We start from the raw sequence: 12020 nt of genomic DNA, 5'->3' as shown, positions 1-12020 counted from the left end.
GCCAGGGAGTGGGACAGGAGTAGCCCAAGAAGGATGAGGTGAGTGGCACAGGGAGGCATGTGCGGCTAAGACAGACAAAGGGGACAGAGAGATAGAGAGAGAACAGAGAAGCAGAGATAGGGCAATGGAGACAGAGACAGAGACACTCAGAAAGCTGCAGAGACACAGAGAATAAGAGATGAACGCAGAAAGAGACACACAACGTAGAAATTCAAATTCAGACACAGGGCGAGATGAGGCAGGGTTCCAGAGACAAAAGAGGGAGAGAGAGAGAGACAGAGAGAGACAGAGAAATGGAGACACAGAGAGATGGAAACATACAGACCCAGATGCTCGAGGGGAGAGAGACAGAAACAGAGAGACAGACATGGAATGACACCCAAAGAGGGCAGAAAGAGAGCTTCAGAAGAGGCAGCTAAAACTAGGCTCAGAGAGGGGAAGGCATTCGCCCAAGGTTGCACAGTCTGGACGTAGCATTTGATGCTGGGTCTGTTTGACTCGAGTCCGTTCCATGTTCTCTTCTTCACCCTACGTTGCCTCGTGAGGACCAAAAGACACACAGGCAAGTGGGGTTGAGACTGCTGAGCATGGGTCACAGCAATAGGAACAGTCATTCATTTACCCACTCAACGCATCCCGGCTGGGGTGACACTGGAGAGTCAGAGATAAATTAGGAGCTTCTGGTCTACCAGGGTAGGTAGACCCCGCTCTGGAGTGATGGGGAAGAGCATTCCAGGCAGAAGGCACGGGAGGTGGAGAGTGAAAACAGGACCAAGGCGGGAAGGATTGGAGAGTGTTTGGAGGGGTGAGGTGGGAGAGGAGGGTGGGACCAGAGGGTGCAGATCTCACATGTTCATTGTCTGGGGGCACTGGAGAGCCATGGGAGGGCTGCAAGCTGGGGAGGGGCAGGTCAGCTCAGGGAGCAGAAAGACCCATGTGGAACCCTTTGGGAAGGAATGAGGAGGGGGAGGGCAAGGGTCCAGGCAGGAGAAGACGAAGACTGCGGGTCAGAACCGTGGGAATGGAGAGCAGAGGAAGCAGGAGAGAGAGTCCGCGGGCAGGAGAGCTAGAGCTCGAGGGGCTGTGGGGGCTTTTGTGCCTGTTGTCATGGGAATGAAAGATGTCTCCTGTCCTATAGGGATGGGGCTGGCTGCCGGAAATGGAGAAAGACAGCCTGATGGGAGAGAAAGACATCAGGGTGACTAAAGGGGGTCAGGGCCACAGAGGAACGGGAACTGAGTCTCTTTAAGCGAAGATTGTTTTCTTTTTTAATTTTTTAAAATGTTTATTCATTTTTTGAGAGAGAGAGAGAGAGAGAGCATGCGTGGGGGAGGGGAAGAGAGAGAGGGAGACACAGAATCTGAAGCAGGCTCCAGGCTCTGAGCTGTCAGCCCAGAGCCTGACGCGGGGCTCGAACCCGTGAAGTGTGAGATGATGATCTGACCCAAAGTTGAATGCTTCACCAACAGAGCCACCCAGGCGCCCCTAAGTGAGGAATGTTTTAACTGGCAATGACAGAGACTCAAAGGACTTCAGCATAACAGGGAATTAATTGAGTGGATGACAGCTTCAGGCATGGCTGGATCCAGGTCTCCCAATCACCATCATCAGGAATCTGTCTGCATCTTTGGTTTCTGCTTTCCTCGCCAGGCACGTTCTCTCCCCGTATGGTGATGTGATAGCCCCCCGGCAGCTCCAACCTCGACTCTGACCAGCCTGGCAACCTTGCTGGAGAAAGAAAGATCCTCTTGTATCCAGCAAAAGTCTAGGGGTTGACTCTGCATTCTAGATTGATTTTTAAGCTCGCCCCTGAAGAAATCGCTGAGAAAATCAAGGTGTCACGAGGCTAGAAAGCAGAGAATCTATGCGTATCAGGGAGGGATAATGGGCATTCAAGGCAGAGACCATCTGGGAGTGGAGAGCAGAGGACTAGAGATACAGGTAACAGAGACAGAGATGGAAGGACAGACGGCATAACTAAGCAAGCCCAGTCTCTTCTCTCACAGTTCCTGCTGAAACCTCTGCAGACGAGAAGAAAGAGTTGCCTTAAGGACACCTGCTTGGCACCGCCCTTTTACTCCTGCACTCAGGCGCAGGCGCCCCCAGACCGTTCTCCTCTGGATCCAGGAATTCAGGCTCTCTTTCCTTCCTCCCTTAGACCCAGAGGTCCAGGCCCCCCCGGCCCCCTGCTCCTTCCTCCCTCCCAGCCAGGAGATGGAACCTCCAGCCCCTCCCCCTCCCTCTGGAGGTACCATGGCAACCAGGTCCCCTGCCCAGCTTTCCCCCCCACCCCATATAGAATCCCATTTCTGTTTGAATCTGGCCTGTGTCTAACCAGTTCCTGCGTGAGACAGGGATGAGCGGAGGGCAAGTGGGACCAGAAAAGGGATGACAGAGGGCAGGGGAGCCAGTTTTGAGAGAAGAGAGATGGATAAAGGAGGCTGGGGAGAGGTGGGGAGAGAGGTAGGGAAGCAGAGAGGTAGGCTTGGAGAGAGGCAGACTCTGAAGAGGGCCGGAGGGCTGGAGAGATGGTGGGGAAACTAGCCGAGGAGTCCAGGGGGATGCAGGGAGAGAGGGGGAGAGAAGTGGGTGGGAAGAGGGCAGAGAAATCAAGGGAAAGAGTGGAGGAGAGATGGGGAGAGATCAGGGGGAAGAGATGGGGAGAGAGTAAAAGCGGGAGGGTGGTGGAGACATGGGGAGAGAAAGAGGACCGGGGAGGGAGAGAGGCGGGGAGAGGCAGAGTCCCAAGGAGATCTGGAGAGACAGAGGAAGACACGGGAAGGTGGCAGAGATTGAACCGGGGCACACAGCATTTGGAACTCGTTGCGTTCCCAGAGGTTAGGGGAATCCACATTCCTATGTGGTCTCAGCCTTCCAGTTCTTCCATGGTTTTCCCCCGGGGCTTCAAAGAGAAGAAGGAGGAGGCGGCCGTGGAGAGAAGGAGCTGGAGTCAGGGTTCTTCTCCCCATCCTCCTGAGACATGCCTCACCCGCCTTCCCAGGATGCAGCAACAGGTGGAGACCCTGTGCTCCTCCACCGCCGCCGGCAACCCCAGCATGCACAGGGCGGCAGGTACTGAGCCTTGTGAGTGCGTGTGTGTGTGTGGGGGGGGGGGGGCAGGGGGGATTTCCTTCGTCCGTGCACTGCGTGGTAACATTGGCCTGCAGTGTGGCCTTAAGCGAGTCACTGGCCTACCAGAGAGCCATCCCAGACTCTGATGTTGACCAGATTCCTGGGTGGCACCCTTTGGCCCTTAGATCACATGTCTCATGAGCCTTGGTGGTTCCCTGGCCAATGGTCTGGACCCAGAACTACATTTCCCATGAGCCTCTGGGGCCTTAACCACTCTTCTGAGGCTGTGGTCTCCCTAGGTGCTCTGCCCTGGTCCCTCACGCTCCCCTTTTTTCCCTCACTGAGCTCAGCAGCTAATCCCAAAGCCACTCCTCCTCCGTCCTGCCCACCTTCAGTGGTCCCACTGCCAACATGGCCAGTGGGCTAGACCCCAGATACTGCCCACCCCCCACTTCCGCCCACAGCCTTTGGTCCCCAGCCCCGTCTTCCTGCCCGCTCCCGTTGCCCCGTCTCCCTGCCTTTCCATCCCCACAGCCCCAGCTCAGGTCTTGTCCTCTTCCTCTTTCCCTACCTAACTCCCGGTCTCCGGTTTTGTCTCCTCAAGCCCATCCCCCATTTGGCTCCTGGGGGGGTCACCTGACTGCCAGCACTGACCCTGTCCCTCCTCTGCTCACACCCCCCCTTCCTTCTCCAACACTTCTGGGATGGAGTCCCAGCCCCTCAGCCTCAGACCGTGGGTGGTGGGCCACAAGCTGACAACTTCAGGCTCATGCTCCAGGGTTCCCTACTTGCCCCCTACACACATCATTCACTCATTCATTCATTCATTCATTCATTCATTCACTCAATCAATATGTATTGAGGATGCATTTGGCTAGCATGTAGTAAAAATTGGACTTAGTGTAGAAGAAAGAATAGGAGAGCCACCGTCACTCAAAAGGAAGCCTGGAAGTGGGGTGGGGTTTGGGTTTGGTGGAGTCAGCAGCTCAATGATGTCATTGAGAACCCAGCTTTTATTTCCCTGTGTTTTAGTCCGGGATGTGTCTCCCTTGCACACCAGCCTGCTTACCTCATGGCCACAAAATGGCTGCCGCAGCTCCAGGCATCACTTGCAGAGGGTTGTTCGTCTTAAGAGCCCCCACATGATCCCTCCTCACGTCTTTTTGGCCAGCACTCAGTCACCCACTCACTCTTGTCTCGACCCCCGGCAAAAAGATTATCATGATTATTTTAGTCAGCGGTCCTCAACTCTGGCCCTACACAAGGTGGGAGGATTTAAAACCAAAACATCTATACCCAAACCCGCTTCAGATCCAACTTAACCCAGAATCTCTAGGACTTGGGTCCTTGCACCCATAGTTTTTGAATGCTTGCCAGGTGATTACAACAAACGGTAAGAGTTGCAAGGCATTGGTTCAAACTGGATGGGATGCCTTCAGAGAAAGGAGAGTGGGGAGCCTCCCCTGAGCTGCATGAACGAGGGATGGACACTTCTCAAACGGGGGGAAGAAGGATGGGAATGGCCGAGTGGGTGTCTTTTCCGGGCGTCAGCTACAAGAGCCTACTCTGTGCCACGTGCGCAGACATCCTCGTGGCAAAGCAGGTGCGTTTCTGTCCTCAGGTCTCTTTTAGTGTCTTTGAAGGCCTCTTTTCCTTTGGAGATCCCTGCCCCACATCATCTCTAATCTGGACTGAGGCACCCGCCTGACAAATATAATTTATGTTTGGCTCCAGAAAAGTTGAGTGGAACTGAGTTGACGAGTTGGCCAGTTTTGTAGATCAATATTTGTTCATGTCAGCTTTGTGGCTTTCTTGGTGGTACTTTGGGACGAGTGACACTTTTTAACTTATCAGGTTGGCATCGGCCGACAGAAAGCCGGTGGCGGGACGCCTGGGTGGCTCAGTCAGTGAAGCATCTGACTCTTGATTTCAGCTCAGGTCATGATCTCATGAGAGATCATGAGATCATTTGTGAGATGGAGTCCCACGTAGAGCTCTGTGCTGACACGTAGAGCCTGCTTGGGATTCTCTCTCTCTGTCTCTCTCTCTCTCTGTCTCTCTCTCTCTCTCTCTATGGCTCTCTGCCCCTCCCCCACTCACACTCTCTGTCTCTCTCAAAATAAATAAATGAAAGAGAGAAAGAAAGAAAGAAAGAAAGAAAGCAAGCCCGTGGGTCCCAAGCGCTTTGCCTATGGTGCCTAATGAATGAAATGACCCAGCCTGTTCTCATGCAAAGAGGGCGGACATGAAATACACCATCTCACAAATAATTAATAACCTACAAATGCAATTAAGTGCTTCTTAGCTTGGGGCTGAAGAGAAGTCTGAGAAGTTCCTGCGGATGGCCATATTCTCTTGTGCTTAAAGACCTTAGCCCCTGGTGGTCCTCTGCATAGACATCTTTTTCCTGCCATTTCTTTGTTTGGCAAGCTCCTCCTTATCCCCAGGTCTTACTGTAGACATTACCTCCTCCGAGAAGCCTCCCCTGATTGCCCCTAGACTGGGCTTCCCTTTCACCTTGTGACACCGCCACTGTAGCTCGTATTGCCCTTTGCACTGACTACTTCCCCCACCAGACTGGGACCTTTTGGAGGGTAGAGCACATTGTCTAGACGAGAGTGGAGGACAGACAGCAGACTGGGGAGACTGAGAACACAGAGTCTGGATCCAGACGCCTAGATTTTTATCCTGATTCTATCACTTACGGCTGCGTGACCTTGGGCAAGTCACGTAATCTTTCTACGCCTCCGTTTCATCAGAAAGTAGTCGTGAGGATGCAGTGGAAAACACTTTTGAAAGTGGTTGGCTTTTTATTTTAAAGTAAGCTCTACGCCCAATGTGAGGCTTGCACTCAAAACCCCGAGATCAAGAATTGCCATGCTCTCCCGACTGAGCCAGCCAGGTGCCCCGAGTGCTTGGCTTTTTAAAAGGGATTGTAGGGGCGCCTGGGTGGCGCAGTCGGTTAAGCGTCCGACTTCAGCCAGGTCACGATCTCGCGGTCCGGGAGTTCGAGCCCCGCGTCAGGCTCTGGGCTGATGGCTCAGAGCCTGGAGCCTATTTCCGATTCTGTGTCTCCCTCTCTCTCTGCCCCTCCCCCGTTCATGCTCTGTCTCTCTCTGTCCCAAAAATAAATAAACGTTAAAAGGGATTGTAAACATATATGGGGCGCCTGGCTGGCTCAGTTGGTTAGGCGCCCGACTCTTGGTTGTGGCTCCGGTCATGATCTCACAGTTCACGAGTTCAAGCCCCGCATCAGGCTCTGTGCTGACAGCGCAGAGCCTGCTTGGGATTCTCTTTCTCTCCCTCTCTCTCACTCTGCCCTTCCCCTGCTCTCTCTCTCTCTCTGTCTCTCAAAATAAATACATAAAATAAAAAAATAAATAAAAAGGCCTATAAACATATAGCTATTATTGGTTTTTTTTTAACTTTTTTTAATGTTTATTTATTTGTGAGACAGAGAGAGACAGAGCATCAACAGGGGAGGGTCAGAGAGAGAGGGAGACACAGAATCTGAAACAGGCTCCAGGCTCTGAGCTGTCAGCACAGAGCCCGACGCGGGGCTCGAACTCACAGACCATGAAATCATGACCTGAGCCGAACTCACAGACCATGAAATCATGACCTGAGCCGAAGTCGGCCGCTTAACCGACTGAGCCACCCAGGCGCCCCTGTTATTGTTATTCCATGGATGGATCTGTAGGGATTGCGGTGTTGGAGGGGTGTAGGGGAGGCCAGTATAGCTTGGAGAAGTCAACAGGGGTTACCGCATGCAGGGCCCGCGCTTCTCAAAGGGGATCTTGCTAAAATGCAGATTCTGATCCCATAGGTCTGGGGTGGGCCCCACAATGCTGTGTCTCAAACAAGGTGCAGCTCCCCAGATCACGCACCGAGGCGCAAGTCCCCGCCTCGGGGAGGACTTTATTCTGAAGGCGAGAGAAAGCCGCTGGTGGTTTGTGAGCGAGGGGTGCTGAGATGGAAAGATCGTCCCAGCTGCCCTGCGCAAACAGATGGGAAGGTGGCGGATGGGGACCAGAGAAGGGGATTTCCGATGGTACAAGCTGAGCCATGTCAACACCCCGAAAGTCAAAGACCGCCAGGAGCATAGCTGTGACATAGCCGTGTGCTGGAGACAGCCTGTCCCTGCTCGCAAGAGCTGATCGTTAAGGTTTGCAAGCTGGTTGTTAAAACCGTGGGGAGCATGAAATTGGTCATGGTGGGTATATTGACAGCGTGAAAACTGGCAAATGCTACAATCTGTGTGTGTGAGAGAGAGACAGAGAGACAGGGAGCGTGACATTAATGAAACATTTGAGAGCGAGAAAGAGATTAAACATTTACCAGCACACCACTGAGTTTATTGGCTTGTACCGAGGGAGTCCCTAACACACGGAATGCCCTAGGAGGGGCTGTTAGGTTAGGTGACTTTGGGAGCCCTCGGGGGAGCAGGCTTGGGATGCTGGCAGGAAGTGGAGGCAAGTCTGTGACGCAGGAGGAATGAACGGCGCTAACACCGTGGGCGGGAACGAAGCAGCATCAGCTCTAAACCAAGCGGAGGCTCTTTGGTCATTTGGTGGTTCGGGCGGTGTTCATGTTCTGTCGTGTTGAGACGAGGCTCCGGAGTGGCCTTATTTTTATCTCGGCCTGCCCTGGTCACAGAGAGGCCTCGGCTGACGTTGGTGCTCCGTGAAATTGTTTATGGCCGGCAGGAGCGTGATCAGCGTCACGACCTGCTCTCTGTTCGGCTGTGCCAACAAAGAGACACCCCCAAACGCAATGGCGTTAAGACGAGAGCGCGACAGGGGATCAGGCGGTCCCGCTTGCTGGGACATCCCAGCCGCATGAGATGACGCGGGGACCCGGGTTCCCGCCGCATTGTTGCTCTAGCCTCGCGGAAGCTGGCTTGTCCCTACGGTCACGCTTCCGTCCGAGGGAAGGGGCAGCGAGTCCAACAAATGAGCCCAAAGTTGCACCCCTCCCTCCCCCAACACCGTCGGCGAGAACTCGCTCGCATGGCCACACGCGGCCGCAAGGGATGCTGGGAACTGAGGTCTCTAGTTGGGCGGCTGTGTGCCGGGGAAAACCCGAAGACTGCAGAGGGAGGGGAAAACGGATTATGGGGGACAACGAGCGGTTGGCCACAAGAGAGACCAGTTAGTCGAGGGAGGGGTCGCCTAGAAGGGCCGATCGGCGGCTGTTGTCTGTCTGGTTGGCCTCAGGAGGCCGGTTCTGAGACGGTGAGAAAACCACACACCGGGTTCAAATGGTGTTGGGGGTGCTGCGGAATGGGAAGCAAAACCGGGCGAGTCCCTCCCTCCCTCTTCCTCCTGCCTTGCAGCCCCTCTCTAGCGCCCCCTGTAGGCAGAGCCTAACGGGAACCCAGCAGTCGGAGCAGAGCAGGGGTTAGGAGAGTCCCCGCCCGGGGGATCACGGACGGAGTGGATGCAGTGGGGCGTTGGGAGCTGAAAGTCCATAAATAGCCCGGTAACTGGCATAAGAGCCATTCGGGACTGGTTCGGACAACACTCGGGGAAGCCCGCTGAAGCCGAATAACGTCTGAGGGGTGCGCAGGGCGGCTGACACCCGGTCTCCATCCCCAGGAGCCCTCCTTGTGGACATTGAGACCCTAGAGGAGACGCAGACTCGGAGCCTGGGCAGGCCTGTCAGATCCTCGTGAGTGGCCCCTGGTCTCATGACTTCTGATCTCGGCCCCCCCTGGGGGGCGATGACAGCCCCTTCCCTGACCGCCGAGGTCCCTGCCCGCTCGCTCTCTCCCCAGGAAGCAGTACCTGCGTCAGGTCATTGCAGAATACGAGGCGCTGGACCAAGAGCTACCATGCCTCCGGAGGTTTCCCACACCACCCGCTGCCCAGCCTCTCTGTCTGTGCATGGAGACCTCAGTGAGTGGCCCCCTGCCCCTGGGACCCCAGACCCCCAGTCTGCACAGCTTGGGTGGGACGATAGAAAGGGAACAGGCTCAGAAATGAGGGGGGCGGGGCTTCAATCTAGGCTCTGCAGCTGGCCAGCTGTGGGCTCGGCACAGGACAGGTCGCTCAAAATTGATTATGAATTTGTCAAAGGGTCAGATGTCACATTTGTCACTGATGACCCGGGAGGGGCAGAGAGAGCGAGAGAACGAGGGGCAGAGAAGGGCTGAGACTGAAAGGCAGGTGTCCTAGGGGCACCTGGGTGACTCGGTTGGTTAAGTGTCCGACTTCTGCTCAGGTCATGATCTCACGGTTTGTGAGTTCAAGCCCCGCGTCGGGCTCTATGCTGACAGCTCAGAGCCTGGAGCCTGTTCAGATTCTGTGTCTTCCTCTCTCTCTGCTTCTCCCCTGCTCACGCTCTGCCTCTCTCTCACTCTCTCAAAAATAAACATTAAAATTTTAAATTAAAAAAAAAAAAAAAAACAACAAACAAAGGAAGGCCAGTGACCTGCTAATCGATCCTATGCAATTCTGTTAAGTTTGCAAATACAGCAGAGACTCAAGATGCAACCCATGTCTTGGGCAGATTCGGTGAACCGGTCATTCCTGGTACAAATGCTTTGGCAATCGCTGCCATCGGTCAGCAGAGGTATCTGTTGGGCTCTCGCTCAAAAGTTACCTGAGAAGAGCTGACCTTAATGGGACGCTTCCCGTGTTTCAGGCACGGGTCTCAGACGTACTCCCTCAGGTGATCTGTGTGACTTTACCCCAACACAGAGATCGTTGTCCTTGTTCTAGGAGCTCATTCCGAGCCCATCCCTCCTCTTCTTTGTGGCTTTGGACAGGGCACCCCGCCTCCTCCTCACATACATGGCACAGCTTGCCTTCCTGGAGGTGACCGACGTCATGATGTCACCCTATTTTATCAGCAATTTTATATGTTCTGATGATGGGATATCACCTTCTGGATGGTAATCGCACGCTAAAAATGTGGTTAGTGATCAATATGTTTCTGAATGACAAGTCAAGCCCCCTATGACCCTTATTGTTATTATTATTATTTTTTGCAACCGGACACTCCTTAAAATGCTGATAGGAACATAAACGGAAACGTGTACAACTTAAATCCTTGCGGGATCTTTAAGAGCCGCTAAAAGTCTGCCATCCAGCGCAGGTTGCTGGAAAAGTTTTTGGTAGATTGGTAAAGTTGACCAAATTGGCGAATTATTTAAGCCAACTGCTCATTGACTACTGGCAAATCCGCCTGGTGAGAACTGATATTTTTGGAGAATGACCTAGAATGACAGTTGATGCTTTTCTACCTGAGAGATACCTGTTCTCCCGGGTCTGACTAGAGCGATAGGCTCCCGAGATGGAGTGTGAAGCTTGCCCCTCAAATGTCACCGGGGATTCTGGCAGGTTCTACAGGTGGGTCTAAGGTGGGGGCTTCCGGAACCTTGCTGCCCACGAGTGCCACATGCTGAGGCGCTCTCTCCTGACTCCTCCAGCCACAGGAGGACTTGACCCATCTGGAGGTGCTGGAGGCTCTGGAGGCCGAGTTACCCGGAGCCATGGAGAGCGGGCGCGTGACCAGTATCCGTTTTGAAAATACGAACGTCATCTGTGGGACGGCGGGGTGCCGGGACAGGTGAGTTTGTGGCGGATCCCAGGCTGGGAGCGACCGGGAAGGGCCTGGCGGCGGGGAGCAGGTTGCGCGGCCTGGAGTGGAGGAGGTGGGGGGTGTGGCCTAGGGAGGTGGAAGGAGGGGCGGAGCCAGAGCCAAGGCGCTGAGTCCCACTCGGGGCCGGGAAGGGAAGGAGAGCCGGACTGAGTCTGGAAGCACCGGATTTGGGTGCGGCTGGTGGTGAAAGGGCGGGACGACGGGGCAGAGTGTGAGAACCGGGAAGGGGCGGAGCCGAGAGTGAGCGCCGGGCGGGGGCAGGTGGGATCTGGAGTGAGGAAATGGACTTCGAGGGACCCACGTGGTGACCGAGGCGTGGGGGCGGAGCCCGGGAAGGCGGCTATGAGGGGGCGGAGCCTGGGCCGAGCACTTTGAAAGAGTGGGGCCAGGAGTGATCGGGTGGGCAAGGGACCTGGAGGGTCGGGTTGGGGGCGGGACCGGGAGAAACCTAAATCTGGGGACGCGCCTGAGACTCACTGAGGGGGCGGGACTGGACAAAGAAAGGGGCGGGCCCTGGAGCGGCGGTTCGAAAAGACGGGGAGCCTCGACAGACGACGACCAGGGGACAGAATTAGACTGAGAGAAGAGCGGGACCTAGAACGACCCATGCGAGGGTCGAAGTCCGGGTGGACCTCGGCGAGAGGTCGGGGCTGCCGAGGGGTTTCGGGACAGAGGGACGGGATGAGGAGCCCGAGTGGGTAAACGAACAGGGACCAGGCGGGGACCACCAGCGATTCCCTTCGGTCTCCGCCCCGTCCCTGTCCTCTTGGCCCCACCCCTCGCAGGTGGCTCATCACGGTCGCGGACTTCCAGACTCGCTCGCGCCTGCTGCGCTGCGGCCTCCGCCTCCGCGGGCTCGAGCACCCGCTGGTGCGCCACGACGAGCTGCTGCTGGCCGATTACCGCCTGCACCTGCGCCGCTCCCTGGTCCGGCGGCGCATGCTCGAGGCCCTGGGGGCGGAGCCGACCGCGGAAGTCTAACGCTCGGGGGGCGGGCCCCGGCTGCGCTGGCACGCCGCCCAGCTGGCTCGGGCTACCCACCCGGAACCCCCGAGGGTAGGGGGCGTTGCCTCCCCAGGAAGGAGGCGGGGCCGGCTCGAGGGGGGTGGATACTGTGAGTTTAATTATAAAGAATGACCTGGTACAAAAGCCATTTCTCTCTGCAAAATCTTGGTGGGGAGTCAGGGCGAGGGAGGTGACGGGGGGGGGGGGTAGGGATGAACCCCCGTAATACAATCCCGCCTCCCTCATCTTCCCCCAGTCCCTGCAAACGGACGCCTGGGTCCCGATCCCTTGAGGGATGAACTGAGAGGCTCGCGAGAGGGAAGACCCGGGTGGGCGCC

At 55.6% G+C, this 12020-nt stretch overlaps 1 protein-coding gene across 1 annotated transcript; it reads left to right on the top strand.

Moving 5' to 3' along the window:
* The first annotated feature begins 2731 nt into the window (after positions 1-2731).
* CE2H19orf81 (chromosome E2 C19orf81 homolog) lies at positions 2732-11895 on the top strand. The gene is made up of 5 exons (XM_045441713.1): positions 2732-3072; positions 8670-8742; positions 8849-8969; positions 10505-10644; positions 11463-11895. The coding sequence occupies exons 1-5, from the start codon at positions 2859-2861 to the stop codon at positions 11656-11658; spliced, it is 744 nt and encodes a 247-aa protein (XP_045297669.1). The 5' UTR covers positions 2732-2858; the 3' UTR covers positions 11659-11895.
* Positions 11896-12020: the final 125 nt, after the last annotated feature.

This window comes from Leopardus geoffroyi, chromosome E2, assembly GCF_018350155.1.
Source record: "Leopardus geoffroyi isolate Oge1 chromosome E2, O.geoffroyi_Oge1_pat1.0, whole genome shotgun sequence".
Classification (NCBI taxonomy): Eukaryota; Metazoa; Chordata; class Mammalia; order Carnivora; family Felidae; genus Leopardus; species Leopardus geoffroyi.
This window is presented reverse-complemented; position numbering and strand designations above follow the sequence as displayed.

What these genes read in the sequence shown, in the direction of transcription:
- CE2H19orf81 (XM_045441713.1), top strand. Translation starts at nt 2,859, where the DNA reads ATGTGGTCTCAGCCTTCCAGTTCTTCCATGGTTTTCCCCCGGGGCTTC. An exon ending in GGCAGGCCTGTCAGATCCTC is followed by an intron (nt 8,743 to 8,848) that starts GTGAGTGGCCCC and finishes CTCTCTCCCCAG; the next exon opens with GAAGCAGTACCTGCGTCAGG. An exon ending in ACGGCGGGGTGCCGGGACAG is followed by an intron (nt 10,645 to 11,462) that starts GTGAGTTTGTGG and finishes CACCCCTCGCAG; the next exon opens with GTGGCTCATCACGGTCGCGG.